This window comes from Physeter macrocephalus, unplaced genomic scaffold, assembly GCF_002837175.3.
Source record: "Physeter macrocephalus isolate SW-GA unplaced genomic scaffold, ASM283717v5 random_1410, whole genome shotgun sequence".
Taxonomy (NCBI): Eukaryota; Metazoa; Chordata; class Mammalia; order Artiodactyla; family Physeteridae; genus Physeter; species Physeter macrocephalus.
Window position 1 is genome coordinate 11,605 of NW_021146249.1, and position 13,396 is coordinate 25,000.

The window sequence follows — 13,396 nt, forward strand, 5'->3', positions numbered from 1 at the left end:
CTGTGCTCCGCAACGGGAGAGGCCACAACAGTGAGAGGCCTGCGTACCGCAAAAAATAAAAAATTTTTTTAAAATGAAAATAAAAAAAGGAGGGGTGGGGTGGGTAGTGTTATGCATAGAAAAAATTTTTGGAAAGCCATATACTGAAATTAACTGTTAATTGCAGTCATCTGTGTATCCCTGGGGTAGGATTATAAATTACAAGTAGGATTGTAAGATGATACCTGAGAATGTTTATTTCACAGTCGATTGTCCCTGAGCCATTTGTGAAAGACACTGCATAATTCCTTTGGCACCAGGCCAGTTATAAATAATATATGAAGGAGAATGGAGTGTTTAGTTGGGGTGGTTACATAGATTTTTGTATTGAACAGATTCTTCTCCTCTCTCGACAGGATCCCACGGTCCCCCTGATAGACCTGGAGCACGTGCTCCCACTCATGTTCCAGGTCGTCATCTCAAACGCAGGCCACCTGAATGAAACGTATCACCTCACCCTGGGTCTTCTCGGCCAGTTAATCATCCGCCTTTCACCAGTGGAGGTAGATGCCGCAGTGACCAAGGTCCTCTCAGCCAAACACAACCTGTTTGCAGCAGGGGACAGTTCCATTGTGCCAGATGGCTGGAAGACCACCCACCTGCTCTTTAGCCTGGGAGCTGTGTGTCTGGACAGGTAGCCACCCCCACTCTACCCCACCTTGGTGTTCATTTCTTTAGGTCAGTGATCTGGCTGTTGATTAATTTCAGCGTGCTTCTGTGCTCTTGTCTAGGGATCTTTTGTGAGAGTGGAATTTGTTTTATTAGCAACACTGTCAACCGACATTAAAACTGCGCTTAAAACCCACACGAAGATAGCTGTGCAGTCTGGGCACTCTCTGGTGATATATATTCTGTTTTGTTCTTTCCTGAGAGTAATAAGTGTAGGCTTCGGGGTTGAAGAAAATAGATCTATTTTCATTATATAAAAGTAACATAATCACAATACCAAATTTGGAAAACCAAAATGAGGGGGAAAAATCACCTTGCCTTGTACCACATCAGTGCATCTGGTGCTGTTTTATTCTCCCCACTGCCACCACACTGCTTGCAGGATCTCAGCTCCCTGACCAGGGATTGAACCCGGGCCATGGCAGTGAAAGTCCAGAATCCTAACCACTAGGCCACCAGGGAACTCCCTGGTGCTATTTTAGTATATATTTCCTGTGCGTTTTTTTCTGTGCGTGAATGTGAGTGTGCACAAGTGCACATGTGTGCGTGACCTTTTATAGAGATTTTTAAAAGCATAGCTGTAGACTTGAGTATATAAAGTAACAAATCTTGATATCCCCCACACACACACTTATCATTATATGAAAAGCATCATTCTGGTAGTTTTTTTGTTTGTTTGTTTTGTTTTTGACTACTTTACATTTATTCCAGGAAATCAAGGAGGGTTTACAGTTTTAAAATCACTACATTGGGGCTTCCCTGGTGGCGCAGTGGTTGCGCGTCCGCCTGCCGATGCAGGGGAACCGGGTTCGCGCCCTGGTCTGGGAGGATCCCACATGCCGCGGAGCGGCTGGGCCCGTGAGCCATGGCCGCTGAGCCTGCGCGTCCGGAGCCTGTGCTCCGCAACGGGAGAGGCCACAACGGAGGGAGGCCCGCATACCACAAAAAAATAAATAAATAAATAAATAAAATAAAATAAAATAAAATCACTACATTGACAACAACCAAAATGGGAGTGAGGGAGTACAATGTGATCATATCAACCAGTGAAGAAAAATCATTTGATAAATCACAACAATGTATTCATGATTTAAAGAAAACCTTTAAGTAAAGAAAGAATAGAGGAGTAGGCTCCTGATCAGATAAAGAGTTGTCTTAACATTCTGGTAGTTTTTAAATTAGTATAATGAATGGCTCATTGGCATGCTTCTGGGTCTGCCTTAGAGTGTGGCGACCTGATGAGTTGAATTTGGAGCCTGTGCGCTGCCATCTAATGGAGCTCTTGCCTTCTAGCCGCGTGGGCTTGGACTGGGCCTGCTCCATGGCGGAGATCCTGCGGTCACTCAACAGCGCCCCCCTCTGGCGTGACGTCATTGCCACCTTCACAGACCACTGCATCAAGCAGCTGCCTTTCCAGCTGAAGCACACCAACATCTTCACGCTGCTGGTGCTGGTCGGCTTCCCCCAGGTATGCCACTGAAGGCCTGTCCTCCTCTTCATCACGTGCACAGCGTATATCTTTGGAAGTTTTTTTTTCTTTAGTTGTATAATTTGCCTTTACAGTATTGGTATATTTTTAAGATTATGGGATGGTTTGTTCAACTTGCATTTTTAACAGTTTAGCCATTTGATTCATTTTCTTGCCTTTGAATAATAGGTAACTGTCATATATTAAATTACAGAGAACTTCAAAATACAGTTGTTCACTTTGGCATTCATCTTGATCTCATTTCTACTTTTCACATCTCTCAACTGGTTGGGATGAAGAGGACTGTGAAAACATGGCTTTATCCAGCAAGCACTTAAACCAGTTCTGTGCCAGACCTGTGCCAGGCCCTGGACTTAGAGACGGGAAGAACCCTGTCCTTGAGTGCTCGTTGAAGTCAGCGGCACAAGCAAAAGGCGCTGTGCTCTATGTGCTGCTGAGCTGCCTTTTCTGTCTGTGTCATGTTTAGGTCCTCTGCGCGGGGACCCGCTGTGTTTATATGGATAATGCCAATGAACCACATAATGTGATCATCTTGAAGCACTTTACTGAGAAGAACAGGGCTGTGATCGTCAATGTCAAAACCCGGAAGAGGAAAACAGGTTCCAAGCATAATTTTTTTTTTCTAAGAATGAGAGACAGTTGTCTAATCTCTGTATACTCTAAAAGCAGTTAAGATACCTTGGCTCTTCCCCTGCATGTGAATTTTTAAAAAACAAGTTATAGCTCCCTGAACTTCTTTTTGCTTGTCTCTGAAGTGATGTGGTTGAATTGGAATCACTTTGAAGGCCCTTTCCACACTGTTATTTTGTGTATATGGCTCTGTGTTTTTGGGTTGGCTAGATGTTTAGGTTCTGAACATTAGCTCTTTTCATTTGCCAGTGTCATTTGTTTTCTAATGGGTAATTTAAATATATGATGGAGTCAGGTGGCTACAGGACTGTAAAATAACTTCACATAATTGTATTGGCATTCATGTCACTTTCCATTTTGTTTCATCAATAGAACAGTGAAGGTACATCATTATGTGCCCAGGTCTGCTCTTGAAATAGTCTGCTTTATCATTCAGCTTCAGCACTAGGCACTGTCTGTGCTATTTTTGTGTACTGTGCAATGTAAAAGTCAAGGTTTATTTATTTATTTGTTTGTTTGCATGTCACTATCCCATTGTTCTACAACCATTTGTTGAACAGACTATTCTTTCTTCATTGAATTATCTTGGCAACTTTGTGAAAATTAATTGACCCATGTATGTTTGTGTCTATTTGTGGATTCTGTTACCTTCCATTAATCTGTATATCTCTCCTTATGCAAATACCACATTGTCTTGACTGTTGTAGATTTCTCTTGAGTATTGAAATCAGGTTCTCCAACTTTGTTATTCTTCAGAATTGTTGGCTAGTCTAGTTCCTTTGTCTTTCTGTATAATTTTAGAATCAGCTTGTCAGTTTCTATTAAAGAACCTGCTGGACTTTTGACTGGCATTGTATTGAATCTATAGGTCCATTTGGGGAGAACTGACATCTTACCAATACTGAGTCTTTTGACTTGGGAGCATGGTATATCTCTCCATTCACTTATGGGATAAATTTGGGTCTTATAAAATGTAAATCTTTAATTTCTGTGAACCTCACATGGGGTATCAGATGCCTCTTCTCATTCCTGGTTTTGGTAATTTGTATCTTTTCTTTTTTGTTTCCTAGATTAGCCAGAGATTTATCAATTTATTGGAACTTTGCAAAGGACCAGCTTTTGGTTTCATTGATTTTTCTGTTATATCTGTTTTCTCTTTTATTGATTTCTCTCTTTCCATTATTAATTTCCTTATTTCTTCTTGCTTTGAGTTTAATTTGCTCTTTTTTCTTTTTCTGGTTTCTTAAAGTGGAAGTCTAAATCACTGATTTTGAGACCTTTCTTTTTTTGTCGATAGAAGCATTTTAATGCTGTGAATTTCCTGTTAGGTATGGCTTTATCCACATCCATAATTTTTCATATGTTGTGTTATCATTTTCATTCAGGTCAGAGTATTTTCTATTCATCTTGTGATTTTTTTCTTTCTTCTGTGATTATTTAAAATTTTGTTGTTTAATTTCCAAATATTTGGGGATATTCCAGATATCTTTCTATTATTGATTGCAAGTTGTGGTCAGAGAACATACTATGAATGATTTCAGTCCTATTAAGATTACTGCAAGGGCTTCCCTGGTGGCGCAGTGGTTGGGAGTCCCCCTGCCGATGCAGGGGACGCGGGTTCGTGCCCCGGTCCAGGAGGATCCCCCATGCCGCGGAGCAGCTGGGCCCGTGAGCCATGGCCGCTGAGCCTGCGCGTCTGGAGCGTGTGCTCCGCAACAGGAGAGGCCACAGCAGTGAGAGGCCTGTGTACCGCAAAAAAAAAAAAAAAAAAGATTACTACGATATGTTTGGTTTTTTTTTAAATTAATTTATTTATTTATGGCTGTGTTGGGTCTTCATTTCTGTGCGAGGGCTTTCTCCAGTTGCGGCGAGCGGGGGCCACTCTTCATCGCGGTGCGCAGGCCTCTCATTGTCGCGGCCTCTCTTGCTGGGGAGCGCAGGCTCAGTAGTTTTGGCTGACGGGCTTAGTTGCTCCACGGCATGTGGGATCTTCCCAGACCAGGGCTCGAACCCATGTCCCCTGCATCGGCAGGCAGATTCCCAACCACTGCGCCACCAGGGAAGCCCCACTACGATATGTTTTATGGTCAAAAATTTAGTCTGTTTCAAATAAGATTCCATGTGCACTTGAAAAAATTGCATATACTGTGTTGTTGGTAGAGTGTCCTATAGATGTCATTGAGATCAAGTCATTTGACAGTGCTGTTCAAGTCTTCTATACTGGCTCCGCAACAGGAGAGGCCACAGCAGTGAGAGGCCTGTGTACCGCAAAAAAAAAAAAAAAAAAAGATTACTACGATATGTTTGGTTTTTTTTTTTAATTAATTTATTTATTTATGGCTGTGTTGGGTCTTCATTTCTGTGCGAGGGCTTTCTCCAGTTGCGGCGAGCGGGGGCCACTCTTCATCGCGGTGCGCAGGCCTCTCATTGTCGCGGCCTCTCTTGCTGGGGAGCGCAGGCTCAGTAGTTTTGGCTGACGGGCTTAGTTGCTCCACGGCATGTGGGATCTTCCCAGACCAGGGCTCGAACCCATGTCCCCTGCATCGGCAGGCAGATTCCCAACCACTGCGCCACCAGGGAAGCCCCACTACGATATGTTTTATGGTCAAAAATTTAGTCTGTTTCAAATAAGATTCCATGTGCACTTGAAAAAATTGCATATACTGTGTTGTTGGTAGAGTGTCCTATAGATGTCATTGAGATCAAGTCATTTGACAGTGCTGTTCAAGTCTTCTATACTGTTACTGATTTTTTGTCTATTCTAACAATTACCGAGAAAGGAATGTTGAGGTATCCAGCTATAATTGCGTGTATGGTCTGTTTCTCATTTCATTATGAAACGTTCCTTTTTATCGCTAATAATATTCCATGTTCTGAAATCTACTTTAATATTTAGGTAGCCTCTCTAGCTTTTTTGTTGTTGTTGTTACTAACATTTGCATGATGCATCTTTTTCTATTCTTTTGCTTTAACCTTCCTGTGTCTTTACATTTCAAGTGTAGATAGTACATAGCGGAGTCTTCTTTTTTAATCCAGTCTGACAATACCTGCCCTTTTTTTGTTTGTTGTTTTGTTTGTTTGTTTGTTTGTTTGCGATACGCGGGCCTCTCACTGTTGTGGCCTCTCCCGTTGTGGAGCACAGGCTCCGGACGCGCAGGCTCAGTGGCCATGGCTCACAGGCCTAGCCGCTCCACGGCATGTGGGATCTCCCCGGACCAGGGCACAAACCTGTGTCCCCTGCATCAGCAGGCGGGCTCGCAACCACTGCGCCACCAGGGAAGCCCTTTGTTGTTTTTTTTAATGGAAGTATAGTTGATTTACAATGTCATGCTAGTTTCAGGTTTACAGCACAGTGATTCAATATATATATTCTTTTTCCAGATTCTTTTCCTTTATAGGTTATTACAAAATATTGAGTATAGGTTCCTGTGCTATACAGTACGTCCTTGTTAGTTATCTCTTTTATATATAGTAATGTATGTCTGTTAATCTCAAACTCCTAATATATCCCTCCCCAATACCTGCCTTTTAATTGAGATGTTTAGACCATTTGTATTCAATACACTTATCAGGATGATTGAGTTCAAATCTACTATCTTCTTATTTATTTATTTGTTTGTTTGTTTGTTTTTTATTTATGGCTGTGTCGGGTCTTCATTTCTGTGCACGGGCTTTCTCTAGTCGTGGCTAGCGGGGGCTACTCTTTGTTGCGGTGTGCGGGCTTCTCATTGTCGTGGCTTCTCTTGTTGCAGAGCACGGGCTCTAGGTGCATGGGGTTCAGTAGCTGTGGCATGAGGGCTCTAGAGCGCAGGCTCAGTAGTTGTGGCACACGGGCTTAGTTGCTCCGTGGCATGTTGGATCTTCCCAGGCCAGGGATCGAACCCATGTCCCCTGCGTTGGCAGGCGGATTCTTAACCACTGTGCTACCAGGGAAGCCCCTCTACTATCTTCTTGCTTGTTTTTTGTTTGTCACATCTGTTCTTTGTTCTTTTTTCCTTCTAACTTTTTTTTTGCGATACGCGGGCCTCTCACTGTTGTGGCCTCTCCCGTTGCGGAGCACAGGCTCCGGACGCGCAGGCTCAGCGGCCGTGGCTCACGGGCCCAGCCGCTCCGCGGCATGTGGGATCTTCCCGGACCGGGGCACGAACCCGTGTCCCCTGCATCGGCAGGCGGACTCTCAACCACTGCGCCACCGGGGAAGCCCCCTTCTAACTGCTTTTGGATGGAGTTGTTTTTGGTTTTGTTTTTTTTAATGATTCCATGTTATCTCCACTATTAGCTTTAAAGTATATCTTATTTTTTTAGTGGTTGCTTTAGGGTTTACACTAGTTTACCTTCAAATAATTTTTTACTGGTTGCATTAGGGTTTATAATATACACCTTTAACTCATTGTGGTCTATCTTCAAACAATCTACCACTTCACATATAGTGAAGAAACTAGGTTTTATATTTTTATTCCGTCATTTTTTGTACTGTTGTTGTCACACATTATACTTTTACATGATGTAAACCTCACAATACATTATTTGTTTTGCTTAAAAGTCACATACTTTAAAAGGGATCTTAAAATGAGAAAACAATAGCTTTAATATTTAGCCACATATTTACCATTTCTGGTGCTCTTCATTCCTTTGTATAAGTTCAAGTTTGTACCTGGTATCATTTTATTTTTTCCTGAAAAACTTCCCCTAATATCTGTTGTAGTGCCGGTCTGCTGCTACAAAATCATTATTTTGGTTCATCCTGCCAAACCAAAGAAATATTTACTTTGACTTCATCTTTGAGATGAAGTTTTCTACGTAAAAAATTGTAGGCTGAGAGTTTTTTCTTTGCACACCTTAAAGAAATTGATCTTTTTTCTTCTGGTTTGCATAGTTTCTGCCATGAAGTCAGCTGTCATTCTCTGTTACTCTTCAAAATGTGTCTCTTTTCTCTGCCTGCTTTTAAGATTTTTCTCTTAATCACTGCTTTTTAGCATTTTGATTATGATGTGCCTTGGCATGATTTTCGTTATGTTTCTTCTGCTTGATGGTTTAAAGAGCTCCTGGATCTATAGATTTATCGTTTGCATCAAATTTGGGATTTTTTTGATCATTATGTCTTCAAATAGTTTTTTGCCCCCGACTAGGACACTTCCACTCTCACTGGTGGGAAGACAGAATGTTCTCAGAGTTCTTTGTGAACTCCAAGAATTGTTCTGCCTACTGCTTTTTGACAGTTCTTTCCTAGAACTAGGTAGTTTCCTATTTAGATAGTTTCCTCTCACATTTGTGTAGATCAGTATTCAGCCAAATACTCATGAGGAACCCTCTGTAGATATCTAGAGGGGTCTCCCACACACCCCTCTTTCTGTGCATCTCCCTTCTCTTTGATTGAGGAACCCTCTGTAGATATCTAGAGGGGTCTCCCACACACCTCTCTCTCTGTGCATCTCCCTTCTCTTTGATATTCTGCCCCATAAGTTCTAGCTGCCTTGACTTCCCTGAACTCTGACCTCTGTCTCCTCAGTTCATTAAAACTGGACTTGGATTTCCACTCCATGCTGTGCAGGCTGGAAATTGTCTCCAGATAGCCAGGGCTATTGGAAGGCTCACCTGGTTTATGTCCCTTCTTTCAGGGGTCATCGTCCTGTACGACTTATTGTCCAATGTCTGCAAACCATCGTTTCATGTATTTTTCCAGGGTTCTGGTTATTTAATGTAAGAGAGTAAATCTGATCCCTTTTACTCAGGCTTGTTCTGAAATGGAAGTCTCTCATGTGTTCTGTGTTTATGAACTTCATTTAACACCTTTGGAGACAACCTGTTTGTGTGAGTAGTAGGAATGTGAATTGCATCTCTTGGTGGTTTGGTGGGTAGGTGGCCCAGTACCACTTTTGTGCTCAGCTGCAAGCTGGCCTTAAATATAATGGCTAAGTTTGAAGCCAGAGAGATTTGTGTTTTGGGGTCTGCAGTCCTTGCTTCAGTAAGACACATTACTGGGGAAGAAACTTATCTGCAGGAAGTATTAACTGTGCTTTTTGTGCCTTCTTTTCCTGCCTGACATCACCCTTCAGTGAAGGACTACCAGCTGGTCCAGAAAGGAGGAGGACCGGAATGCAGCAACTCTCAGGCCCAGCTGAGCCAATACTCCCAGCACTTTGCCTTTATTGCCAGTCACCTTCTGCAAACCAGCATGGACAGCCATTGTCCCGAGGCAGTGGAAGCAACTTGGGTCCTGTCCCTGGCCCTCAAAGGATTATACAAAACACTAAAGGTAGTGGTGAGCGTCTTCCATTCGCTAATGAAGCTGGCTGTGATTTAACACCTGCAGGGTATTAACTAGAAGGAAGTACCGTCTGATTTCAATGGGTGGTTAATCATAGGATCTTGATTACTTTTAGAAATAATTGGCGCCTTGCGCAAGGATAACTTTAAGGAAGAAACAGAATTTTCCCAATAGTTGGTTCTCTGTAATTTTTCAGTCCTGCCTCATGGAACCAGGTACCACTACCTAATGGGCCCATAACCTTGCAAGATGAGAAGAAAAATTGACTGAACAGTTTCTCACTTCCCTCTGAACCACGGTCCCTTCTGGTTCATCCTAGGAAGAATAAAGGGGGCTAATATCTTACGGGATCTTGGAGCAATAGGTTTGGCATTTGGTGTGAGAGAAGACAGACAAGTTAAAGAGCTGGGCGACAGTTGACATGGAGATAGGAAGCCTTGACTTGTGGGGAACACGATTCTTCTACCATCTGAGGGGCATCGATAGGGAGGATCTTTCCAGCAGAACTTGCCATGAGAGAAGGATCTCATTTGGAAAGTTTATGCGTTCCCTGACTTTGTCAACACTGGCGAGGAGGCCATGGAACAACTCAAGCACCACAAGGAGATTGGACTAGATGGCATTTCAGCTCTGGCCCAGCCCTGAGAGTTTATATTTTTAGGCTTGAGACCACACATCTGCTGTTTGCTGATTTCATGGCATTTATCACAATCTACTATTGTTTTAATTGTTTGCATTACAGTAGGAAAGAGAAAATAAACTCCCTGAGGGCAGAGACCATTTCTGTCTTTGGATCCTTCATTCCGTAAATATTTGTCTATTTGTCGAGCACCAGGGGCCAGATGGAACTGAGTACCTAGTGTTGAACTAGAAAGAATGTCCCTGCTGTCATGGAGCTTTCAGCCTAAACTGCAAGGGAGACAACAAAGAGCCTGCAAGGAAATCCACCATGAGTCAGAAAGAGCCTTTCTGAGGAGGTGAAATCTGAGGTGATAGATAAGGAGTCTGGGCAGAGCATTACATCCTGGGAGAGGTCAGACTCCAGGCCTGGTTGTCAGGGGGCAGAAAGAACTACCCTAGGGCTTTGGGGCAGTGCCGAGGAGGGGAGGAGAGCACAGAGACAGGCGGGAGCCTGTAGCACCTTGGCAGCCATGAATAGGGACTCGGATTTCAGTCTGCAGGGAAGTGGGAAGCTTTTGGAAGGTAGAGAGCAGGAGAGGGATGTAAAACCTCTGTTCTTAGCACAGGACTCAGCACACACACTGTACGAGGCTTCAGAAGTACTTGCTGAGTGAATGAAGTAGAGAGCGAACAGACTTAGGTTATGGCTCAGGTTCAGAGTTTCATCCTCCCCATTGACTCTGGAATTTTCACCAGAAGGTGAACTTGGGCCACTAGCTGAGACTGGGCTCTGACAGAGGCCTGCTTCTCCCCGAGTGACCCTTACCTTCCTCACTCTGAGGCAGTTGCAGATCATTCTTTTTCTGTTTGGCAGGCTCACGGTTTTGAAGAGACTCATGCTACCTTCCTTCAGACTGATTTGCTGAAGCTGCTGGTGAAAAAGTGCAGCAAAGGGACCGGCTTCAGTAAAACGTGGCTCCTCCGGGACCTGGAAGTAAGGGACCAGGGTGATTCCTGCTGCTGCTTCCTGCTGCAGATTTACTGGCCTGGGAGTTAGAACCACCAGTCAGTTGACAGCTGGTTCTGCCCTGTGCGCTCTCATCTGGTGCAGTTGTTAAAACAGTGTCTTATATTTGTCTTCCTTTTTGGAAATAGAGATTATGACACCTGTCCTCCCTTGTCAGAGAAAATGAATTTGATGTTTGTTCAAAGAATACTGGAAGAGAAGTATTTTGTGGAGACACACGGTTGACCAAGTATATCATGGTAGTAAATCTGCCCTTGAATTATTATTTCCCTTTAAACTTCCTTTGAGCTAAAATCAGTTCCTAAATTTGTTCTCACTTTTGTTTATTTTATGTAGGATTTTAGTTGATAATTTTCATTTTATTACTTTTCGCCATAGACCTTAGATTTTTCTTAGTGGAATTACTGTGGTTCCCTAGGGTGTCTCTGTGCCAAGTGTCAGCTTCAGGTCAGAAAAGGCTGCTTCTGTATGGCAGTGCTCAGCTGGCCATTCTCAGTCACACAGAGGCCTGAGCTCCAGGAAACAGCTCTCAGTTGCCACAGGAGGATTTGGTTAGGTTTTAGGAAAATACGCTAAAACATATTAATGGATAACCTGGTGAGCATTTGAGCTCTTGTTCTCTAGGAAATATTTTAAAGTAAATTTTTTTTACATTCAAAAACTTATATTTTTTATATTCAGAAAGTTTGAAAAATAGAGAAGAAAGAAAAACTCCAAATTTCATCCCCCCCAAACACAGCTACCGTTAGTATTATGTGTATTTCCTTTTTCTAATTTTCTTCCTTCTGTTTATATTACATACATAGGTTTAGATTGTGCAATGAAGCACACTGTTGCAAAAAATTGAGGTCATGTGATGGCCATTTTTCTAAGTTGCTAGGTAGTTTTCATAACGACCATCTTTAATGGCTACAGATGATCCATAAAGATGGATTTCAGTTTTTTGCCATTATTAAATGCTTCAGTGACCATATCAGGAGTATAACTTTTTACACATTTTACATTATTCCTAAAAGATGAGTTACCAGGTCAAAGGTTATGAACATTTGTATAGCTCTTTACGTTTCACCAAAATGCCTTCTAAGAGGATGATAACATCTTACACCATCAGTGGCAAAGTTAAACACAAAGGTCCCTTGTAGTTTTTAGTCAGCACTTCTTTGACTATAAGTATGATTGAACATGTTTTCATATTTCTGTACTAATTTTACGTTCTTATTGTGAATTCTGACGTCTTTTAAAAGGTTCAGTCAGATATTTTCTACCCTTTGAGGGTTAAAGATCTCACCCACTAAACACTCATGTTCCTGCCCCGCCTGATTTTCTTTCTGTGTAGATTTTGTCCATCATGCTGTACTCTTCAAAAAAGGAGATCAGCACTTTGGCTGAGCATGGAGAGCTGGAGCTTGATGAGCGAGGGGACCAGGAGGAGGAGGTGGAACGGTCAGTCAGCAGCCCGGGTGAGCCGGAGCAGAAGAAGCTAGACCCTCTCGAAAGCCTGGATGAGCCCACCAGAATATGTTTCTTGGTACGTTCTTGGGTCACTGTGTGGCCTGAGGAAGGGACTCTAAGGAATGGATTCTCTTTGGCTTGGACTGTGTTTTAGCCTCCATGTGAAAATGCTGCAGACTGATGTCCTGAGAATGCACTTCCTGAAAACTCAGTCAGTATTGTGCCGAATTCCTCCAGAGGGATGGAAAAGCCCTGTTACAACAGTAGTTCTTAATGTTTGGGGGTCATGGACCCAAAAGCTTTAGATCGTTTCTCCCATAAACTATACTTGCAAATACTTTCGTAAAATTTTGCATGTAATTTCAGGCCTGTCCGTAAATCACCAGATGACAGTCTGTCCTCACAGTTTCTCAGACACACTCTTTACTTTCCCTGGATAATCCACTCTTCCTCAGAATGATGTGAAAATGGGCAAGGGCTTGGACTTCAAAGGGTCTAACTATGTGAAGAGTAAACAGAGAGTATGGGGTAGATATAAGAAAAGCAAGTACAGTTTTTAAAAACATCAAAAGAAAGTCCAGTACTTAGATTTATGTGCCACTTATCAAACTTGAGTGCAAGGCAGCTGCTAGAGAAGCTAGCGATAAATACAATTTGGTGGGTAATTATTGATTATTAACAGTACATTTGTTTGCATTACTTTTTTTTTTTTGGTGTTTCCATGTTTTATATCTTCCTTTGAATTTGTAACAGTAATGCAGATTTTACAGTCCATGTTTTAGGGCTTATATCTTATATACATGAAGTGCCCATGTGATGTTCTTAAATTATAACTTGTGGTAACTTTAGGAAATAATTGTTTTATCACTTTTGAGGTCAGATCATCAATAATGTGTTAAAGCAGTTTAAATTTTCTCCCTTCTACTTCCTCCTTGTGGCCTTCAGATGGCTCACGACGCCCTCAATGCCCCTCTGCACATTCTCCGGGCCATATACGAACTGCAGATGAAGAGGACTGACTCTTTCTTCCTGGAGGTTCAGAAGAGGTAAGGGACATTTAGATGCAGCCAAAGTGTAGTGAGTGAGGCAACCAGTAAGGGCGGGACTCTGTTTACCTCCTGCCAACTAGATCTGGATAAAAACTCCTGATGGGCCAAAGAGCAGTTGGTTTTCAGTTCTTCATAAAGCAACATGAAAGCTG

The 13,396-nt window shown here is 42.5% G+C and overlaps 1 protein-coding gene across 1 annotated transcript in view; it reads left to right on the forward strand.

Annotated features, from left to right (window-relative positions):
* LOC114485287 (zinc finger ZZ-type and EF-hand domain-containing protein 1-like) overlaps positions 1-13,390 on the forward strand; it is a 24,319-nt gene extending 10,929 nt beyond the window's left edge. The window contains exons 7-13 of the mRNA XM_028486456.2: positions 396-673; positions 2,002-2,176; positions 2,664-2,796; positions 8,884-9,083; positions 10,591-10,710; positions 12,080-12,271; positions 13,141-13,390. Of these exons, the coding sequence (XP_028342257.1) occupies positions 396-673; positions 2,002-2,176; positions 2,664-2,796; positions 8,884-9,083; positions 10,591-10,710; positions 12,080-12,271; positions 13,141-13,245 (1,203 nt within the window). The 3' untranslated portion in view covers positions 13,246-13,390. The remainder of the gene's footprint in view (positions 1-395; positions 674-2,001; positions 2,177-2,663; positions 2,797-8,883; positions 9,084-10,590; positions 10,711-12,079; positions 12,272-13,140) is intronic.
* Positions 13,391-13,396: the final 6 nt, after the last annotated feature.